This window comes from Ustilaginoidea virens, chromosome 3, assembly GCF_000687475.1.
Source record: "Ustilaginoidea virens chromosome 3, complete sequence".
Taxonomy (NCBI): domain Eukaryota; kingdom Fungi; phylum Ascomycota; class Sordariomycetes; order Hypocreales; family Clavicipitaceae; genus Ustilaginoidea; species Ustilaginoidea virens.
Genome location: NC_057318.1, coordinates 862930 through 883642, shown reverse-complemented (window position 1 = coordinate 883642; position 20713 = coordinate 862930). Strand labels below are relative to the sequence as shown.

At 59.3% G+C, this 20713-nt stretch overlaps 10 protein-coding genes across 10 annotated transcripts; 5 read left to right on the top strand and 5 right to left on the bottom strand.

Moving 5' to 3' along the window:
* Nucleotides 1-332: 332 nt before the first annotated feature.
* On the top strand, nt 333-1400 carry UV8b_03517 (uncharacterized protein; the record flags this gene model as incomplete). Its single annotated transcript, XM_043141015.1, has 1 exon — nt 333-1400. One exon carries the CDS (start codon nt 333-335, stop codon nt 1398-1400), a length of 1068 nt encoding a protein of 355 aa, XP_042996949.1.
* A 643-nt stretch (nt 1401-2043) lies between these two features.
* UV8b_03516 (uncharacterized protein) lies at nt 2044-4334 on the bottom strand (the record flags this gene model as incomplete). Its single annotated transcript, XM_043141014.1, has 3 exons — nt 2044-3714; nt 3778-3893; nt 4262-4334. 3 exons carry the CDS (start codon nt 4332-4334, stop codon nt 2044-2046), a joined length of 1860 nt encoding a protein of 619 aa, XP_042996948.1.
* Nucleotides 4335-4836: 502 nt separating this feature from the next.
* UV8b_03515 (uncharacterized protein) lies at nt 4837-5662 on the bottom strand (the record flags this gene model as incomplete). Its single annotated transcript, XM_043141013.1, has 3 exons — nt 4837-4947; nt 5014-5410; nt 5490-5662. The coding sequence occupies 3 exons, from the start codon at nt 5660-5662 to the stop codon at nt 4837-4839; spliced, it is 681 nt and encodes a 226-aa protein (XP_042996947.1).
* A 593-nt stretch (nt 5663-6255) lies between these two features.
* On the top strand, nt 6256-6681 carry UV8b_03514 (uncharacterized protein; the record flags this gene model as incomplete). The annotated part of the gene is made up of 1 exon (XM_043141012.1): nt 6256-6681. The coding sequence occupies one exon, from the start codon at nt 6256-6258 to the stop codon at nt 6679-6681; it is 426 nt and encodes a 141-aa protein (XP_042996946.1).
* Nucleotides 6682-7298: 617 nt separating this feature from the next.
* UV8b_03513 (uncharacterized protein) lies at nt 7299-9123 on the top strand (the record flags this gene model as incomplete). The annotated part of the gene is made up of 4 exons (XM_043141011.1): nt 7299-7575; nt 7683-7723; nt 7789-8788; nt 8900-9123. The coding sequence occupies 4 exons, from the start codon at nt 7299-7301 to the stop codon at nt 9121-9123; spliced, it is 1542 nt and encodes a 513-aa protein (XP_042996945.1).
* A 265-nt stretch (nt 9124-9388) lies between these two features.
* On the bottom strand, nt 9389-10207 carry UV8b_03512 (uncharacterized protein; the record flags this gene model as incomplete). The annotated part of the gene is made up of 1 exon (XM_043141010.1): nt 9389-10207. The coding sequence occupies one exon, from the start codon at nt 10205-10207 to the stop codon at nt 9389-9391; it is 819 nt and encodes a 272-aa protein (XP_042996944.1).
* Nucleotides 10208-10883: 676 nt separating this feature from the next.
* On the bottom strand, nt 10884-11391 carry UV8b_03511 (uncharacterized protein; the record flags this gene model as incomplete). Its single annotated transcript, XM_043141009.1, has 2 exons — nt 10884-11004; nt 11084-11391. 2 exons carry the CDS (start codon nt 11389-11391, stop codon nt 10884-10886), a joined length of 429 nt encoding a protein of 142 aa, XP_042996943.1.
* A 381-nt stretch (nt 11392-11772) lies between these two features.
* Nucleotides 11773-13908, top strand: UV8b_03510 (uncharacterized protein; the record flags this gene model as incomplete). The annotated part of the gene is made up of 1 exon (XM_043141008.1): nt 11773-13908. The coding sequence occupies one exon, from the start codon at nt 11773-11775 to the stop codon at nt 13906-13908; it is 2136 nt and encodes a 711-aa protein (XP_042996942.1).
* A 2695-nt stretch (nt 13909-16603) lies between these two features.
* Nucleotides 16604-17660, top strand: UV8b_03509 (uncharacterized protein; the record flags this gene model as incomplete). The annotated part of the gene is made up of 3 exons (XM_043141007.1): nt 16604-16627; nt 16704-16733; nt 16788-17660. The coding sequence occupies 3 exons, from the start codon at nt 16604-16606 to the stop codon at nt 17658-17660; spliced, it is 927 nt and encodes a 308-aa protein (XP_042996941.1).
* A 702-nt stretch (nt 17661-18362) lies between these two features.
* UV8b_03508 (uncharacterized protein) lies at nt 18363-20455 on the bottom strand (the record flags this gene model as incomplete). The annotated part of the gene is made up of 2 exons (XM_043141006.1): nt 18363-18871; nt 18979-20455. 2 exons carry the CDS (start codon nt 20453-20455, stop codon nt 18363-18365), a joined length of 1986 nt encoding a protein of 661 aa, XP_042996940.1.
* Between the last annotated feature and the right edge of the window lie 258 nt (nt 20456-20713).

Below are 20713 nucleotides of genomic sequence, written 5' to 3'. Positions count from 1 at the left end.
ACTTCACAACGTGGTCCCGACTTCCGTGTGCTGGATAGTTGAACATCCCGTCACGCTGGACCCCGGCCCACCGCACATGGTTCTGCGCTCCGCTGCGCCTCTGCACCCATCAACCATCCCGTGAGCATCCTCGCCAAACTCCTCTCATGACTCCTCGCTCCCTCTCGCCCGCCAGCCCCTGATCACATCAGCCCTCTTCTCGCCAGCCCACGCGTGTTTCCCCCCCATCCCGCGCCCCTCGCCTCGTTTCCGCCTCCGGTTTCCGCTCCCTCCCCCAGATATAAATGCTACCAGGCCAGGCGACGCGCGCCGCTGCCTCCGCCTCCGCCACCATGTCTAAATCGACTCTCGCCATGATTGCCGCTCTCGGTGCTGGAGGCGGCGCCGCCCTCACCGCCGCCGTCTACTCTCTTCGAGAACCCTCGTCCCCGGAAGCCAAGAAGCCAGAGCCCCAAATCGCCGCCTCGGCTGCTGCCCCGCCCCCTCCCAGCGGCACCTCGTCGGCGATACCCCCCCAGCAGGTCTTTTCGTCGTCGTCGGCGCCCGCGCCCGGCACCGTGAATCCCGCCGGCCTGTTCGAGTACGGGTTCCCCGGCCCCGTGGCCGACGTCGCCACGCGCTCGGCCCTGATATCCAGCTACGACCGCCGGACGCGCAACCCCCACTGGGTCGTGGAGCACATCACGCCCGAGTCGCTCGCGCGCCACGGCGGCGACCGCAAGCACAGCGTCTTCGTCGAGGACGACGCCGTGCCGGCCAAGTTCCGCGGCGCGCTCAGGGACTACTTCCGCAGCGGCTACGACCGCGGCCACCAGGTGCCCGCCGCCGACGCAAAGTGGTCCCAGCAGGCCATGAACGAGACCTTCTACCTCACCAACATGTGCCCCCAGGTCGGCGAGGGCTTCAACCGCGACTACTGGTCGCACTTTGAGGACTTTTGCCGCCGCCTCACCCGCCGCTACCCCTCGGTGCGCATCGCCACCGGCCCGCTGTACCTGCCGCGCAAGGACCCCCGCGACGACAAGTGGTACGTCCGCTACGAGGTGATTGGCAGCCCGCCCTCCATCGCCGTGCCCACGCACTTCTATAAGGTCATCTTCGCCGAGGACGGCCGCGCCGGCGGCAACGTCGCCATCGGCGCCTTTGTCCTGCCCAACGCCCCCATCCCCAACGACAAGCCCATCACCGACTTTGAGGTCCCCGTCGAGGCCGTCGAGCGCGCCAGCGGTCTCGAGTTCGCCGCCAAGCTGCCCCTCTCGAGGAGGAGGCGGCTCTGCGCCGACACCACGTGCGCCCTGGTCATTCGCGACTTTGCCGACAAGCAAAAGGCCTTTGGTGGCAAGGGCCAGGGCCAGGGCCAGGGCCAGCAGCGCGCCATCTCCTCGCCCCCGGCGTCGTAGCTGCGCCCGCACGACGTGTCAACTGTAGCTGGCCGAGGCGGAAAGGGGGCGCACTCGCGCCCCCTTTGCTGTTTTTCCATCCCTGGGCCTGGGTGTTTTTCGACTACTTGTGTTGTATTTGCATTGCGACGGTGGCCCCTTTGCTTGGGTTTTTTGCTTCATTTTTGTTTCCTTTTTTTTTTCTTTTTTTACTTTTTGTGTGTGTTTCATGTTTTTTTCCGGCGACAAAGACCACGTCTTGGAGCATCTGTATTTATACTGTCCATGTCACCGCTTCATATAGACCGCGTGCGCAAGGCTACGCCGGGGCTGCGTTGGCACACTACCGTAGCTTTTACATTAGATACCTGCCTGACGAATCGACCACCTGTACCATCAATCCTGGCCGAGGATTCCCAGTCCCCAAGGCCCGACGATGATTGTTCTTGCCCAGAAACGCCGACGACGGCATATACATGCACCTTGGCGCAGAAACCGCCGAGCCAAATCGGGGCCTTGTTCATTCCCCCCCCCCGGACGTTTTTGCTTGTTCCGTTTTCTTTTCCTGGCTTCCGTGTCGGCCTGCGGAAGAAAAAGGAGGCTGGTCATGGCGGCGGTACAGCCGGGAATAGTAGTACATTGACGTGGAATCAGGTTGCAGGCTCTACCTAGCCCTTGTGTATCTACCCTGCCGCTGCTCCTGCCGCAGGCTGTCCTCCTGGCTGGGCAGCGGGGCCCTGCGTCTCGACTCCGTCTTTTCCTCGTCCGCTTGGTGCGGCGGCGGCGGCGGCGGCGGAACGGGAAACGGGAAATTTCCCGGCGGAGGGGGCGGCACGTTCCCCGGCGGGGGGATGAAGCCTGGCGGGAATGCCCCCGGGGGCGGGAGAGGCACGCCGGCCTTCTTCATCAGCTCGAGGAGCTTTGCGGGATCCGGGGGGTTATGGGGATCCAGGCCCGGCAAGGGCGGAGGGGGAGCCCCGTTCAGACCGGGGAACGGGAACGGAGGCGGGGGCGGTCCCTTTGCCCCTCCCGGCAGCCCGACGCCCGGGATGGGTGGCGGCGGCGGCGGCAAGGCTGAGGTGAGGCCTGGCGGGGCCGGTCGGCCGCCGAGAGGCAGGCCGGGGATGCCGGGGCGTGCGGGGATGGAAGGCGGTTTCGGGGCGTCTTGGTCGACGAGGGCGTCCATCTCGTCCTCCATTTCTTGCTGCTCCTCTTCCTGGCGCTGGCGGCGGTTCCCGCGTCGATCCCACGTGCCTTGCGCCTCGGCGGCTGCTTCGCCAATGTGGTACCTGTCCTGGGATATGTCCGAGTCGCCGGGTCGCGCTCTCGTCCAGAAGCGCGTGATGCGGTCGTTGGAGCCGGACGCCAGGATGTGGCCCAGCGGATGCCAGTCGAGGGACCAGATGGCGTAGTCGTGCGCAAAGGGTATCCTGTGCATGGGCCAGACGGACTGGGCAGGGGTCGAGGCCGGGTCGATGCTGTCGTAGGGGCTGACGGTGAGCGGCTGGCCGGCCGGCGGGTTCGGCGAGTCCAGGAGGTAGTGGAAGAGGGAGCCGTCCATGCCTCCCGTCGTGAGCAGGTTGGCGTGGACGGGGTGGAACGTGAGGGTGGAAATGTCCTTTTCGTGGCCCTTGAGCAGGCAGATGTCGCGCATCATCCTCAGGTCAAACACGCGGGCGGTTTGGTCCCGGGCCGACGTGGCCAGGCAGGCCCCCCGCACCCTCTCAAACATGACTTTTGTGATGGTGCTCTTGTGGCCGTGGAGAGTCGTCAGGCACCGCGTCGTCCTGGGATCCCACAGCTTGACCAGGTGGTCCTTTGATCCGGAAACCAGCAGGCCCTTTGTAGGGTGCCAGTCCACGCTCTTGGCATCCCATCCGTGCCCCTCGAGCTTGGACTCCATCTGCCCCAGGGCAAAGTCGAAGATTTTGAGGGTCGAATCGTCAGACGCGCTCGCAAACTTGGCGTCGTTGGGGCTAAAGGCCAGGTCTCGAATCGGGTCCGAGTGCGCGTTTATGCTTTGCACGTTGTTGAAGTTTGGTTGCCAGTACTTGATCAGGCCGTCGTGATCGCCCGAGATGAGCCAGTCGTCGCTGTGAGAGTACTCCAACGCGCGAATGGAGGAGTCGTGAGCTTGCATGATGGTTTCGAAATTGAAGCCCGTTCCGTTCCATAGCGTGAATTCGCCGCTTGTCGACGCTGTCAACAGCCTGCGGCCTTCGGGCGTCCATCGAACGACGTTGATGGGATGTTTGATCTTGTTTAGCGAGGAGTGAAGATGTTTGGCAGGGATGGTGTCCGCCGCATTTGTTGGTCGCGCAGCCGGTGGAAGCATCTTCGAACAAGTCAGTTGTTGGGCCACGTTTGCGCCAATGGCTGGCCAGCCCTATGGACTTACATCCACGATGTAGCTTGCGCTGGGACGCTCCCTCTCGCCATCGTATGAGCCTTTATAATTGGGTAATCTATTCCGGAGCCAGTGTATGACAGTAGAGCTGTAGTCCGTCACAGGTCCTTGGGTTATGGGTCAGTACATGTTCGCGCAGAAGAAAACGACCGCATTGTATACAGCCATGCCACGAAACTGGCCAACAGATACGATTTTGGGGGATCTGTAGGTGGAGCAGGTTTCATCCAACAAGGCTCAGCAGGACTGGGCCGGAAGTTTCATCATCAGACGTTTAAAGCTCAGGCACCAGGCATGGGATTCGGCTACAAGCTGGTGACTGGCAGCAGCAAACTCATGACAAAAGATCCAACCAGTCCTCGAAGCCATTGCGTGGATGCTGAAGCTCAATGAGCCAGCATTCAGCGTCCACCTTTGGCGCCGAAAGGAGACGACGCTGTCGACGATATGTCGGAACAGAATGAAAGTTACTCACTTCGACCTCGGACTTTGACAAAGGCACCATCTTGGCCGCCTCCTCCGTGGTCACCACGTGGCTCGTAAGCCATTGAAGTGGCTATCGAGACCAAGTCTCGTGCATGTACGTGGTGGTGGGTGACGAAAGCCTGCGGAAAGGAAACGGACAAGCAATCAAGACAAAAGCGAGCAGGGACGCTGCATAGCTAGGCTTCGCCGTTGAGAATCGATACCAGCCGCTCAAGTTGGACTCTTTGAAACGAGATATCCCTGCAGCTGAGCGACGTGACAAGCGCGAGGATCTTGTCTGTCGCATTCGCAGTTTAAGCGGCAATCTACCGGTTGGCACATCTGGTCATGTGACAGGGCGGAAAGGTGCGATACTGTGGGGCGCCAAAGAGGGACTGCCCACTTCCAGGTAGAAAAACCAACAGCACGAGGTGGTAGATGCAATTAGTCTGTTATGAAGTTGAGCAGCTTGATATGTAATTTTCTCCCTTGCATAAAAACAAAAAAAGAAAGTGAAGGGGAAAAAGATACAGAGGACGCCGGATGGTTCAACGCCCACAAAGTTGTCCTAGGTCGGCCTGCGCCTTATCGATAAGACCCACTCTCAGCTCTTGCTGGCTGAACATCCAGGGTGGAATCGATCTTGCGTAGGACGCGAGCCGGGTTGCCTGCTGCTACGTGGAATGGGGGCACATCCTGGTTTACCTCGGGTCAGCCCTCTCTACGATGCAGCGTCTGACTGGAAAAGGCAAGCGCCAATACCTTTGTGACCACACTGGCTGCTCCAATTGTAGAGCCTCGGCCTATTGTCACGCCAGGAAGGATCGTGACATTTCCCCCGATCCAGCAGTCTTCGCCGATGACGATCTCCTTGCCCATCTCGGGACCTTTGGTGCCGTTGCGGGTTTCCGGTTCCAACGGATGCGTGCCACTGTATAGCGAGACATGGGGCCCGAGCAAGGTGCGAGCGCCGACGGTTATTGTGCAGGTGTCAATCCACGTGGAATAGGCATTGACGAAGACGCCCTTGCCCAACTTGACCTGCGTGCCATAGTCCATACGCACGGGAGCTTCGACGATTGGCTCTTGGTCAAACTGAGCCTCGTCGGCAGCGGCGTCGGGCAGTTCCGTTGGCAGCGGGCTTGCATCACCTACCAACCTGGACGAGCCGTGGAGTCGTGGTAAGCGATTGGCGGGAAGTGGAGGGAAAACGACGGCCTACAAGCCGCGAAACTCACTCTCTCCAGAGGCGCACGGTTTCACGTCGGGATGCTTGCCCTTCGGCGGCATTGTATGCGCGCGTGGCGGCTTTGCACCTTGCGCGTTCTGCGAGTAGCTCTGGCGTGAAGGCAAAGTACAGCCCACCACGAGCCATCTTTGCCTTGTTTTCGGAAGGTAGAGGGGATGTCATGATGAATGACGCCACGAATAGGAGACTGCAGAGGAGACGTCAAGTCAATTGGGCTTGGTCTACAACAATAACGCCAATGGTTGATGAAAACGAAACAGCGGTTGCACTATGCTTCCTTTCAATGAGTGAAGGGGTCGTGGTCAAGGCGGGTAGCCCATCGTCTTGACCAGCCACGCTCGCTACGCTAATGAATGACAAGTGGAGTCTGTCATCCGCAAAGGGCCGTGGCTCCTGCCGCGCTCAAGAAGCTGGGCCATGGAATTTGGGGCCAATGGGCGCCGCGTCCAGGCGTAGCGTAGCGCAAGGGGAAAATACGGGTGGAAGGAGGGGGAGAAAAAAAAAAGAAAAGAAAGAAAGAAAGAAAGAAAGAAAGAAAGAAAAAAAAGGAATGCCCTGTCTCAAATCTCACGATACGATTCGCCAAAGCACAGAATATCATGTGACGTTTTGCTCGCAGAACGCCACCGAGACATCAATATAAACGGTGGGTTGGGGTTATTTGCCTGCAAAATCTAACGTCCTCTATGACGGAGCGAACGTGAAGACGATGCTTTCAGCTGAGGTTATGACGATCCTTGAAGGATGAAGCCGACATGCGAATCCTGAATGATGATGACTTCCCCTGGGCCAGCATATCCGGCTTCGATTTTTTCGTTCACATGGCTGAAACGGGTGAATCCTTGCCCTCAGGCCGCGCCTTTGTCAACGACTGGCTCCTTGGCCGCAGAAAAACATGCTTGTCTAGCGCCAAGACCCCTAACGGCCCCGCTATCTTCCGCGTAGCCAAGTTATGCCGCCTGTCGCCACTTCCCGAGGTTGGAAGCAGTTGGGGGATAGAGTCAATACAAGTCGGAACTTTAGAACGCATCAGGTTGCAGCTGGACGGGATTGCTGATTCTTGGCGTCGAGGCTTTCAGAAGATGCTGGCAGCCCTGGCAGCCCCGGCAGCCCTGGCACCCTATCGCGAGGCGCTTCTCGACACTAGAAACCGCCAGGCCTACTGTCGAGGCCTTATGTAGGTACCTAATAACACGAAGTGTCGAGAAGCGCCTTGCCATGGCCCCAGTGCCGCGTTGAACGGTTATGTTGGCGGCCCGGCATGCAAAATACTCAACAGTTTTTGCTGCAAGCCGAGTGTCTGGTCTGGCTGGTATGTTGCAAACCGCGCTGATTACGCACATGCCCCCTGCTGCACCACATATCTTGCTGCTGCAACCACCTTGCTGCTGCACGCTTTTGGTGGGCGCTGGCACGGGCAGGTGTCTGCGAAATGGCGTGGCGTGGCGTGGCGTGGCGCAGGTGCAGGTGTGACTGGGGCCCAGGCACTCCAGTAACCAGTAACCTGTTGCACGAAGCCCCCTTCGATAAGCTCGAGCAGGTTGCATGTTGTCAGCCACACAATTGCCGTCGTCATTGCCTCGTCAATAGCGTCGCCGCGGACTCCCTCTTTTGCCCCCTTGAACTTTTCACCATCTTTTTTTTTTATTCCCGAATCCAAAAGGCACTGCGGTCCTGTCTGGTTCATTCTGCATCTGGCGGCGCGACACTGCGCCAATTGACCTCAAGCTAGGCTTCTTCTGTCAGCCCTGTTGCGAGTGATAGCGGACCAGACCCAAGCAGTGCCTACTCGGCCATAATGAGCATGGCGGCCACGGCCACGAGCATCGACACCATGAACGGCCACGCCAGCAAGCGACGCAATGGCAAAGATCCGCCGCCTGACGCAGACGCAGACCTGATCGAGGTTGAGCCCAAGAACGGAACCACGGTCGAAAAGCTCAAAGCCTCGCCGCAGCGCAAATATCGCCACGTCGCGGCGGTGCACTCCAAGAGTCGGCCGTCCTGCCTGAGCCACGACTCGGACGCCGCGCCAAGCTTCATCGGCTTTCGAAACCTCATGGTTATTGTTCTAGGTAAAAGCTATCTGGAGCATTCCACCGCCAGCACCCGCGCGACACCCGCATCACACCTGACCTCACCACCAGACCTCCTTGGCTTTCTCTTTCTGACGAGGTCCTAGTTGTGGGCAATGTCCGATTGATGATTGAAAACTTGAAAAAGGTGTGTCATCAACCCCCCCCCCCCCTCCCCCCCAACCATCCCTCTAACATGAGTAACTCTCTTAGTACGGCGTATTGATATGCCTTCGATGCCATTCATACAAAAAGGAAGATCTTCTTCTTGCTGTACTTCTCTACTTCTTGATACCTTGCCATCTCCTGGTCGCATACGGAATCGAACTAGCTGCTGCCAAGCAAGCCCGAGCATCTGGAAAGCGCCTCAAGGCCGGAGCCCCTGCGCAACCCGAGCATGATCAGAAGCCGTTTCATTCGACCTGGACGGTCATCGCCTGGGCGCATGGCATAAACATGACACTTTCCCTTTTCCTCACGACCTTTGTGGTCTACTTCTACGTCCACCACCCCCTCGCCGGCACTCTTACGGAAATGCACGCCCTCATTGTGTCGCTCAAGACGGCATCGTACGCCTTTACAAACCGCGACCTTCGCCACGCCTACATGCACCCGGCCGAGGGCCATCTCGTCCCTGAACTCTACTCGCAATGCCCCTACCCACGCAACATCACCTTTGGCAACCTCATGTATTTCTGGTGGGCACCCACGCTGGTGTACCAGCCCGTCTATCCTCGCACCGACAAGATTCGATGGGTGTTTGTGTTTAAGAGACTGGGCGAGGTGTTTTGCCTCAGCGCCTTCATCTGGTTTGCGAGCTTCCAGTACGCCGCTCCGGTGCTGCAGAACTCTCTGGACAAGATTGCGTCGCTGGACTTTGTCATGATCCTGGAACGTCTCCTCAAGCTGTCCACCATTTCTCTCGTCATCTGGCTGGCCGGCTTTTTTGCTCTTTTCCAGTCCTTTCTGAACGCCCTTGCCGAGGTTCTCCGCTTCGGCGACCGCTCCTTTTACGACGACTGGTGGAACAGCGAAAGCTTGGGAGGCTACTGGAGGACGTGGAACAAGCCCGTCTACACGTATTTCAAGCGCCATGTATACGTTCCCATGGTCGGTAGGGGATGGAGCCCCTGGGCTGCTAGCGGCACCGTCTTTTTCGTTTCCGCCGTGCTGCACGAAGTGCTTGTGGGCGTTCCCACCCACAACATTATCGGTAGGTTTTCTTTCTTCTTCTTCTTTTTCTTTTTTTCTTTTTCCACCTCTGTTTTAATTTCTTTCCCCATCTTGAATCTGCCGTTGGTAAGCTAAGAAGAATCCATGACAGGCGTCGCCTTTTTGGGAATGTTCTTGCAGCTTCCCCTTATTGCCATCACAGCACCATTGGAAAAGATGAGGTGGGGACATACAGGCCGAGTTATGGGCAACGTGATTTTCTGGGTTTCCTTTACCATATTTGGCCAGCCCTTCGCAGCATTGATGTACTTTTATGCCTGGCAAGCCAAGTATGGCAGTGTCAGTCGACGGTCGGGGCTTGTGTCGCAGACTTGAAGTGTTTCGGACAGCAAAAGAGTAAAACGGGAAAAAGAAGTAAAAGAAGAAGCGGGTAGTGGGTGAATGACCGTGACGACACTTTTTTTTCCTTTTCTGTTTAGCGGGGGCATTCAGTCAGTCAGTCCTTTACACAACGCAGCTGGCTAGCTATCTTGAAGAGACGAAACGTTGACCGCCCGACTCAAAAGACGTCTTGCCCATTGCCTCTAGTGACAGCTACAGCTTTCGCCATGAAATCATGCCCCGCGTAACCTCATCCACGTCATCCTACAAACGGTATCATGGTACCAACCCTCCGCCGGTACTCGACATACTCGTCTCCGAAAAACTCCACCAGCTTCCTCTCCTCCACCGCGACTCGACTGCTGAAAAACTTGTGCAGGACATAACTATACCCCGCGAAGCAGAGCACATTCCCCAGAACCAGCTGGGTCCCCAAGCCCCAGTAGAAGAAGCCAAAGTAGCCAGGATGCCGCAGCACACCGTAGACGCCCGTCGTGACCAGCCTATGCGAGTCCGCCTTTTTCGTCTGCACGGTGTGGTTGAAGCTCGCCCCGGCATGCAGCATGGCCACGGAGCGCACGGCCTGCCCCGCCACGACCATGCCCAGCCCGGCCGCGAGGAGGGCCTTGTCCACCGGGGGGGCCGCCCAGCGCCGGCCGGGGAACAGCAGGCAGGTGGCCAGGCACTCCAGGACGGCGGCGGCGTGGGCGACCGGGTACGCGGGCCAGTTGGCAGTGAGGAGGAAGGCGTTGACAGTGGCCTCGGGGGTGTTGCGGCGCGCGGTGCTCCAGAACTCGAGGAAGTGGAAGAGGGACAGGCAGGCGAGGAAGAAGGGGATGCGCCAGAGGGGCGAGGACGTGAGCGCGAGGACAAGCACGGCGGACAGGAGGCCCAGCGAGAAGGCGGCTCCGAGGAGGAAGGCTCGAAGAGAGATGCCGGAGAGGGACATGGGTTGGTGAGGGTAGACATGGGCGAGATGACGGGTCGGCTGTTGGGGGGCTGGCGGGCGGGTGTGTCGGGGTCCGAAGTCGAGCGACCACGTAGGAGGGTGTTGCCCGGGGGTGTTGGCGGAGGACATGGGTGCTGGGGGGTTTTTTTGTTCTCTTTATTAGTCTATTTTGGCGGCAGTTTTGGGGGGAAGGAGGGATTGTGACAAGTTTAGGTTAGGTGGTGGTCATGATGAAGCGCGGGCTGGTTGTGACGAGAGAGGAGTGTGTGGAAACGAGAGCGTGGAAGGGGGGATGCGGTCCGGCTATAAAGAACGGCGGAGCGAGGATTCCCTGGGCGATCCTGAGGGACAGCGGCTGGCAAGCGTGCGCTCCGTATGAGATTGGATTGCGATTGTTTACTTGCAGGACAATAGGTAGCGAGGCGCATCGCGAGGGAAAGGTTTTATCGACGAGGCGCAACGGTTGGTGGTGCATGAGCCCGTGGCTGGCGCGTGGCTTGGCGACTGTGGCGGGGCTTGCAGACGAGGATGTAAAGGCTGCGCTGCACAGGACTGCACGGCCGGCATGAGCATTGAGTACATTGTAAACTTTCTGCCCCCAAGGCATTTTGGGTATTTTGCTTGCGCTAGGTGTTGGATGCGAAGCCCGTGGCCCATATCGTCCAGCCAGCCACATGGTATATCCGCCCGAGTTGGCCCGCCTCGCATGCCAACGCCCCCGTGCCTCTCGAACCGCGTTCTCTCCCCAGCACGCAAATCCGCCAGACTGCACCTTGCCCCGGCCAACCCGCGCGCCCTTGACGCCTCAGAGACCCCCGTTCACGGAAAAGGACGAGATGATCAGAACCAGGACGTTGATGAACCCCCACGTGCAGGGGATCCACGTGTTCATCTCGTAGTACCCGGCTTTGTACACCGCTCCGAGCCTGCCCCCCCCCCCCCCCCCCCTCCCCCTGCGCGTCAGCATCGCCACTTTTCAAGCTCCCCGGCCGGACAGATACGTACACGAGCCCGACGATGCTGCCGGCCAGGACGGCCTCGATGCCCGCGGTGAGGAGGTAGGTGATGGGCACGGCCCACAGGAACCGCCACGACGCCTTGTTCAACCCGTGGCTGAACAGGGCCACGAGCACGGCGCCGAGGTGGAAGAACGTGTAGGTGAGGAGGGTCCACATGACGGTGAACTTCCACACGTCCGAGATGTAGTAGAGCGTGTAGGTCCGCTGGGGCGTGAAGTCCTGCAGGGTGCGGACGTTGAGCGACGGGAAGGACGGCGTCTCGTAGTCGGCCGGGGGGTCGCCGGGGTACGACATGGCGGAGGGAAAGGGAGGTTACGGGGCGCGCCGTCAGTGCCGACCGGGGTGCGAGCAGTCGAGTGGGAGATTCGTCATGGCTAGTTGGGATGCTGGCTGGCTGCTGGGCGCGTTGGAAGGGCGACTGGGCCGGATGTTTGATTGATGATGGTGATGATGCTTACGAGTTGGAGCTTGGCAGAAAGTTCTGTGGAGGTTACATACGGTAGCTGCTCACCGCCCCCACTTGCAGGTGCAGGAAATCGTGGCTGCGGCATCCCCATTGGCCAACCGCCCAGGTCAGAGCAGGCCTCGGCACAAAAGGCCCTTGCTGGGCGGCCCTTGGCCTGAACGAAACATGGAAACATCTGCACTTGGCTCCTCGAGGCCGATGCCATCACCATGCCAGCCGAAGGACTGCTCAACATCGTCCTGCAGCACTACCAGGACGTCCACGATGCCGAAAAGACGGACCAAATCATCGGCACCACGGTGCACCTGCTGACGCAGCTGTCCAACCCGCTCAACCTCGGCGTCCTCACCTCGCAGCTGCTGACCGCCCCGGCCATCTGGCACCGCCGGGACGGAGCGCGAACCGCCATGCGAGTCATTAGCATCTACAACGCCGCCGCCGCCCGCGTGCGCGACCGCGAGGCCGACGGCCGCCACCCCCCGGGCGGCGGCCTGAGCTGCGAGAAATGGACGAGGGCCGTGGTCAAGGGGGCGGACGGCCGGTCGCGCCGCTGGCAGCACCTGCTCGTCCTGACCGGCGTGCTTCTGGGCATGGAGGGCGGCGGCCGACGCGCCCTGCCGCGGTCGCTGCGCGGCACGCTCGAGCGAGCCGTGGTGACGGCCGCCAACCTCGCGCTCCGGGGGGACGTCGACGTCGACGTCGACAACGGCCCCGCGACGGAGGCGGCGGCGGCGGCGGCGGCGGCGGTTGTCGCCGCGCTCAGCCTCGCCCTGCCGCTGCTCTCGGAGCACCACGCAGCGCAGGTGGACTGCGACGCGCTGCTCCCCGCGGCCGTGTGGGCCATCACCGGCGAGGAGGGCTTCTGCGACGCCCGGTTCCTCCGCGCCGTCGACCGGGACGTCGCGCCGGGCGACGACGTGCTGCTGCTGTCGTGGCCGCCGCACTCCCCCTCCTGCCAGCTGCTGCGGGAGATGGAGAAGCAGCCGCTGATGGCCAACATGGGCCCCGTGGCCAAGCTGGCGGCCTTTGCGGCGCGGCACGCGCATGACGCCCCGGCGGTGCTGCAGGCCCAGGAGGCCCTGCTGGTCTTTACCGGCCGGGCGCTCGACTCGTGGCGCCGCGGCCGCTTCAGCGGCGTCGACCCCGCGTGCGAGGGCGCCCGCCTGAGCCCGGAGACGCTGCGCACCGCCTGGCCGCTGCTGTGGCGGGTGCTGCGGAAGCTCGTGTTTGCCGTCACGGCGGTCCTGCAGGCCATCGTGGCGCGCGGCCTGCTGGACGCGCGCATGCTCGTCGCGCGCGCCGTGGGCCCCGGCGTCGTCGCCGCCAGGTCGCTGCTGATCCTGCGCAACATGTTCTTCATGTCGAGCCGCGACGGCAACAGCGCCTTCCAGGCCTACACGTTCGCCTACATGGCGTCGCTGGATGTCCTGGGCCGCGACGGCCCCGCCGCCGAGGCGTTCCTGCGCGACATTCAGCCGCCGCCCGACTCCTCCTCCTCCTCCTCCTCCTCGGCGGCGGCGGCGGCGACGGCGACGGCGACGCACCTCGACCGGACCCTGGACCTGTACTACCTCAACGTCGCGGAGCATCTCCCGCTCTGCCTGTCCACCGACGCCTGCGAGTCGCTCGTCGTCAAGCCCGCCCTCGCGTACCTGTCCCAGCAGGAAGGACCCATGACGCCGTCCGTGGCCGAGACCTTCGAGGCGGCCCACAGCGCCATCCTGTCGGTCCTCGCGTGCCCCCAGCACGGCGCGCTGACCGCCAGAATCGCCCCGTTCTACATCGTCAAGCTGTTCGAGTCGTTTCCCCGGCACTTATCGCCGCGCCAGTTCCGCCTCGCCTTCAAGACCGTCATGCAGGTCGTGTCGCCGCCCTTCCCCATTGCCGCTGCGGAACCCCACCTGTCCGAGACGCTGCTGGAGATGCTGCGCGCCAGCATCGGCGCGGCCAGCACGCACCTGCTGCCACCGTCGTCGGCCGGCCCAGACGCGGCATCCCGAGCCGGCGAGGAGGCGCGGCAGGAACCGCTGTCGGAGCAGGGCGCCCTGCTCATGACCCTGGTTGACTCGTTGCCGTGCGTCCCCCTCGCCCTGGTGGAGGAGTGGCTGGACATTACGGCCAGGGCGATGCAGGAGCTGGAGGATCCGCAAATCAAGGCCGCTGTGAAGAAGAGGTTCTGGGACATGCTTGCCAACGGGGAGATGGACGTGGAACGATCGATGATCGGTGTGGCGTGGTGGGGGACAAAGGGGGGTCGGGACTTGGTCTTGCGTGGGGGGGATGCGCCAGGGCCGCCGGTGATGAGCGGCGCCCTAGGTGGTGGTGCTCCGACCAGCCGGCTGTAAATTTGCTGGCAATTCAAATGCCTACCTACCAGACCCAAGCTAGACGTCCAACTTGCTTAGTGGTGGATCTGATGTAGAACGCCGTGCTTCTGTGACGTCTCGAGTAAACCCAAGGCGCAATGTTAAAGATACTTCTGGGGTTGTCATGCAAAGGTAGGGTGGTGGAGTGCAACAGGTAATGCAGGTACAAAGAAGGTGTGCCAAATTGACTGAAAGACACGACCTATATGATATCTGTACTTTGAACGAGAGGGCAAAAAAAGAAATTGTCAGCCAAGTGGGAAAAATGCATCGAACCTGACGGAAAAAAGTTACGCTAGTTCGAGCTCGGAATTGAACCAAGGACTTCGGGATTTGCAATCCCACACGCTAACCGCTGCGTCACTCGAACTTGAAAGACAGATAGCAAATCCTGCTTATATACAGCCGCTCAACTGTTCGAGTCACGGTTGCCAGAGGCTCATTCGTTTTTCTGCCCCGTCTCAACAACTTGTGCGCGTTTAGAATTTGGATGCGACCGTTCAGAGTCATCTGCAGAATGCCCTATTCTTGCCTTGGCTTTCCACTTCAAGGTTGTTTCAGAGCACGTCTCCTAGGCTATCAACCCTACGCCATACATTTGCTGAGCTCCTATCTTGTGCTGTCTTCTTGGTCAGTGATTCCCTTGATGGATATCTCGAGGTGTGCGCCAAGTCAAGGTTGCTAGTAATGCCGTTGTCGATGATGCAGGGTTCCCCGACTAAGCTAGGTTTCCGTGGCCAGCGAATCGCTAAGGGTATAGTGTACATTAAAAGCCGACGGAATCCAAGTTCGAGTGACGCAGTGGTTAGCGTGTGGGATTGCAAATCCCGAAGTCCCCGGTTCAAATCCGGGTTCGAACTTTATATCTTGGGCCCAAAGTGCGCGTTCTTTTTTTTTTTTAGCACCGGCTTCTACTGCAGCTTCATTGCATCGGCAAATTTTTGAATTCAGGGATTAGGGAATGCTTGTAGGCCGTCTGGTTTGCTTTTTCTGTGCAACACCTGTCCACGACTGGCGACAACCAAGTGCCCGCAGCTGCCAGCAACTGCCAGCAACTGCCAGGCCAATTGACCTGACCGGTCGACCAAGTTTCCGTCTCTTAGAATATAAAGTCTATTCTCTTTACAATAATGTCATCGCCTCCTTGTCCACGCTGCTCATTGGCGTACTCCTTTCTAGCGCCATTAGGCTGTCGAGCGGCTTCTTCTTCTTGTCATTGACTTATTGTACACCTTGACGACTTGGCGATACTATGGTACTCTTGCTTTCCACCCTCAGCACATCGCTTCCAATTTGCACGAGGTAAAATCCCTCGGTCAGTACAAAGTATAAACGACTAGACGCTGCGCCTGGAGTGCTGCCCTGCTACCAGCCTATGATAAACAAGCTGCAGCGTGCCGCTTTACGCGTCTGGAACTTCCCCTCTTTTGGCCTCCCTTCCGAATCACGAGCACGAGCACGAGCATGAGCACAGCACGAGCATGAGCACAGTACGAGGATGCCTCCGTTACGCCGGGCCGGATGAATCAGGTTAAAGAAGCCAAAGATGCTAGTGTCATAATCCCTACATCATTATTTGTGGATCCATGAGGTCAAATCCAGGATCATCACATCATGTACGTCCATCACCTTGAGCGAGCGGCTTAGCCCCCCCGAGAGCAAGGGTAGCTACAGCTGCTACACCATCACCGTTGCTAGCTTGGCTGGAAATTCCGCTGGCATGAATTTTCTAACCTGATGCAGCTAGTTCGCGCGCGGGATTCTGAGCGAGTTTGACGGCGAGCTTCGCAGGCATCCCTGGACCTGTCGTCCCTACGAGGCTATTGCCGCCACGGAAACCACGCGGTACTGTACTGGTACTGCGAAGCATGATGCGAGCCCACCTTGCTGCATCATTGCGCATTTTTTCCGCGCACCTCCCCAAGCCTTCGACTTAACTCAAGGGCGCTGGCAGGTGGGTCAAGCATCGATTGTCGACCGACAGCCTTTGGGGTCCAAGATGCGGGAGTCTTGTCTGTCAACCGCACCGAGGAGATGACCCCGCCACTGGGGTGTCTCGCGAGCATCCTCTCGCTTCCCTCTCCGGAAACCAATGGGTGAGCCCGGCGCATTCGTCATGCTCGTCTTTGATCCAACGAAGCCCGATCCACCCACTTTGTCCCAAGTTCTGGTGATTGCTGACTTGATTTGCATCTACCGATACTCCGTACAGCTTGATGGATGTCGAGCGCATATACAGTAGTCACCGGCTTGAAGCGCTACCTGTGGGGTACAAGCCCCGCAGCCGCAGGCCCTGCTTTGCGGTGGGACAAGTTCCGTCATGACGGGTTCTGGCTGCCGGCTCGCTCAGACAGCATTCAGCTGAACCAGGCGACCAGCAGAGCAGCGTATTCGTCGAACCAAACAGCTCTAGATTGGCCTGGACCAGCTCGTTTCGTCATCGGGGAAGATGCAGGAAATGACGTGAAGAGCAAGTGCCCCATCCAGCTGTAGCGTCCCTCTCGACCCAGGAAATAGAAATATTTAAAACCCTACCCGGCCGTTTCACCTCTTGGAGGTTGATTTGGAAACGAAAGAAAGCAAAGACAGCAGTCCTTTACCCAGAGTTCATCATCCAGTCCGTCTCTCGAGGCCATCTGTACCCCTTTTCATACACACCTTGACTCAGGACACAATGTCTTACAACGACAACGACAGCGTTAGTGTCACCAACCGTTGCAGAGCGTCCTACCCCGCAGTTTAGTCTCCCTCATGCTAACACGATGTCTGCGTAGTCCAGCTACGGCGGCAATAACGACAGCTTCGTGAGTTTACTCCCAAGTCTAGGCCCATTGGCCACAGCTAACGTCGTCATGCAGGGCACGTCAAACCGTAGCGGAGGCAATAACTCCTACGGCTCTTCTGGCCGGGATAATGACAGCTCTTATGGCTCGTCTGGCAACAACAAGTCCTCATACGGGTCTGGTGGTAACGACTCCTATGGCTCCAACAACAACAGCAACTATGGCTCCTCCGGCAACAACAAGTCCTCATACGGGTCTGGTGGTAACGACTCCTATGGCTCCAACAACAACAGCAACTATGGCTCCTCCGGCAACAACAAGTCCTCATACGGGTCTGGTGGTAACGACACTTACGGCTCTTCTGACAATGACAATAGCTATGGCTCTTCTGGAAACAACAAGTCCTCGTACGGATCCAGCGGCAACGACTCTTACGGGTCTTCTAACAATGACAACTATGGCTCTTCTGGAAACAACAAGTCCTCGTACGGATCCAGTGGTAACAACTCTTCCAACAATGACAGTAGCTATGGCTCGTCTGGCAACAACAAGTCCTCTTACGGATCTAGCGGCAACGACTCTTACGGCTCTTCTAACAATGACAACTATGGCTCTTCTGGAGATAACAATTCCTCCTACGGATCCAGCGGTAACAAATCTTCCAATAGCGGCAACAACAACAAGTCCTCGTACGGCTCTTCTGACAACGACAACAACTACAGCACATCTGGCAACACCAAATCCTCCTACGGGGCCAGCGGCAACGACTCCTACGGCTCATCAGGCAGCAGCAGCAACAACAACAACAACAACAACAACAACAGCTCCTACGGCTCCAGCGGCGGCAGCACCTTTGGCAAAGTCCTCGAGACGGCTGGCAACATGCTCAGCAGCAGCACGCTCCAGCAAAAGGGGCGTGACAAGCAGGCCCGCGACGACGACTACTAAGCCGTCCGAGGGGACAGTGCCGCGGCTGGTGTGGATGGCCGGGGAATCTGTACTTGGCCAGCGAGTGAGTCTACGCGCCACCAGAGTGTTGTTGTCTTTTTCGTTTTTGATTTTTTTTGGTGGCAGGGTCGTTTGTTCATGGGCTGGGATGCGGGCTCCTAATTGGCAGATGAGATTGCGCTGAAAGAACCAGATTTGCGTGCCAATGACCGTGATGAACCGCACTTGAAGCCCAGATTTACCCTCCCATGACCGTGATGAACCGCACCTGAAGCCCAGATTTGCCCTCCCAGTGAACCGTGAAGAAGCAGCCTGTAAAACACAATACGTCGAAGCGTGCTGACCTTGCGCTGATGCTCGCGACTTGCTGTCCTGCCGCCCCTCTGGCAGCGCTGAAACCTGTCTGGTCCCCAGCGTCTTCCAGGGACAACCCGACGGAGCGACTTGTCCCAGCTTCGTTGGGCGAAACTCACAAAGCCAAGTCGTGGTGATTGCCTCGCGCAACGGCAATGCTTCTACTCTGTACGACTGTGTGCTATTCTTCTGCAGACGGAAAGCGGGCACCACAACGACACGACACGACACGACACGACACGAGGTACATTCACTTCTACTGCCCCGGGTGTGGCGTCTCTTCTGGCGCAGCAGCAAAGCAAAAGTCCGTACAGAGTGCTCCGTACGTAATTGAATAAGCCCCCGGCCTCACCCGACCATCTCCTTGTCGACTCGCACCAGGATGGTGCCGTCCGTCAGCCGCCCCTTCGCATCCAGCAGGTGGATCAGCCGCAAGCCCCGGGCCAACCGATCAAGCCTCGCACACGCCCACGCCGCCAAATCGTCTCTTCCAAACTCGTCGTCCCGCACCGTGAAACGCACAAAGGTCAGCTCCTCGACGACGCCGTCAATGTCGTCAAAGGTAATCACCTGCTGGCCGAGGTCGACGTGGTCCGTGCCCTTGTGCGTCTTTGTCCGGGCCTTGTGTCTGATGTCCGTGTCGCGCTCCTGGCCCGGCAACGGGCCGCCTTGGTTGCAGGAGGGGTCGCATGCGTCCACGTGCAGCTCCGTCTTGACGTACGGGTGGAACTTGCTGTCCGACTTGTCGCCGGGTGGCAGTGGGATCTTGTGGGCCGCCAGGAAGGTGATGGAGAGGTTCAGCGTCTTGCGGCTTGGTGGGTTGGGCGTGGGTTTGCCAGGCAAGTTTGGCCGGTAGCCTGCATGCATGGCAATAGCCCGCTGTTAGTGGAGGCCTCTTGTTTCTGCTACGAGAGCGAATCGTGAAGGGAAGGAGGGGAAGGGGGGGGGGGGGGTCTGGAACAACCTGGCGGCTTCAGAACGTAACCTCCCGTTCCGGCAAACATGCCCTCGTTCAGCATCATGCCTTCGTCCGTCTGCTGCCAGTTCAGCGCAACAACCTGGACGCCCGATGCCCAGAAAATGGTTGGCAGCATGTTGGAGGATCGTATGCGCAGGCCCGAGGGGTACGCCCGCAAAAGGTAGGCCCGGTTGTGGTCAAACAAGGCCTTGCCGTGCTTCTCGCGATGCTCCATGAACTTCTTCTCCGCGAGGGAGAAGATGTGCGTTGGCATGCTCGCTTCGGGCTGCGTCCAGGCTTTGAACGAAACGGCTCGAGTGTAGATGCCGAGTCTGCTGAGCTCCTGGACGACCTTGCATGGTTTCTTGGGCGGCGCGGGAGACGTCGCTTCTGCAGGCGAGGCTTGGTCCTGTCGACCGTTGTTGTCCTCGCGCGCTGGAGCATCTGCCGGTGCATCTGCCGGTGCGTACTTGACCTTGATGAGGATCTTCCTCTTCAGGTCTGCAGGGCTCGGGAGTGCTCCCTCCGTCATCGCGTCTTCGGTCACCAGCATGCCCTTCCACGCTTCTTGCATAATGGTAACCATCATCATTTGCTGCTCCGTGCCACAGTGCACCTCCAGACTCACAATGAGAGGCAAGTCCGTGGCAACAAACGCGCTCTCCCGGATAGCGTTGCACACTTGTCGAAAGGACACTTCTCTTGTCAATGTGTATCCGTGGAACACGCGAGGCTCAACCACGGCCACCGCTGGCACGTGGTTGTCGTGGTCGTCGTGGTCGTCGTGGTCGTCGTGGTCGTCGTCACCTACTGCGCCTGCGTCCCTTTCGGGGTCATGGCTGCCAGTGTGTTTGCCCTCTGGTGATGTTCCCAAGCTCGCCTTTTGCAGTCTGGCAGAAAGGCTACCCGGCATCTTTTGCCTCAGCCTGTCGAATGTGCTGTTTCTCTTGGGCTTGGTCAGCGGTTCCTCTGCGCGCGGCTCCTCGGCATCTGAACTTGACGCAGAGCTCGCCGACAGGTCTGACTCGTCGCCATCCCAGACATCAATCTCGACACATCGGCATCCCCGCAGCAGCACGTTGGTGTATGCGTCAGTGGTGCTGTCGCCGTACAGCTGGTGTCCCGACAGGTACGTGTTGTGGCTCGAGCTGATGTAGTAGCTGGACAGCGGCCACGACAAGTCGGCGTCCTTGCAGGGCAAGGTTATGTCGCTGTCCTCGGATGCCATGTACTGCAGAAACGCGCCGAGCTCGACATCCGCGCCGCCCAGCAGGTTCGCCGCCGCAGGGGTGCCGTGGTGGCTGTGCTGGCCTTGATGAAGAAACCTGCGGGCTTGCTCCGCGGACCACCTGCCGTCCTGGCCGGCGCTTGACTCGAAGGTTTGCCTGAGATGCGCTATCTGAGCGTCGCCGAGGGTGGTTGCTGCTCGTGGTGCAGCGCTGGCCCCTCCGCCTGCCTGCCGCAACGCTCCGTCTGTTGCCATTGTGCGAATAAGTTGAAGACGACGGACGGGGCGGCCAGCGGACTAGTGGGCGGGCGATCTGTTTTGTATGCCGATGCAGTTGGCCAGGACTTCCAGAGTCAGAATCAGGAATCGGAATCGGGAAATCACACGAGGGTCAAGGCCATTCATTCAGATCAACCCCATGTTTTGGTTGGCCGACGATCCCTGGCAATGACAAACTAACCCGTTTGCCAAGAAAGGGCAGTGGTGCCTGCTGCCCAAGGCGGTGATGGTCGC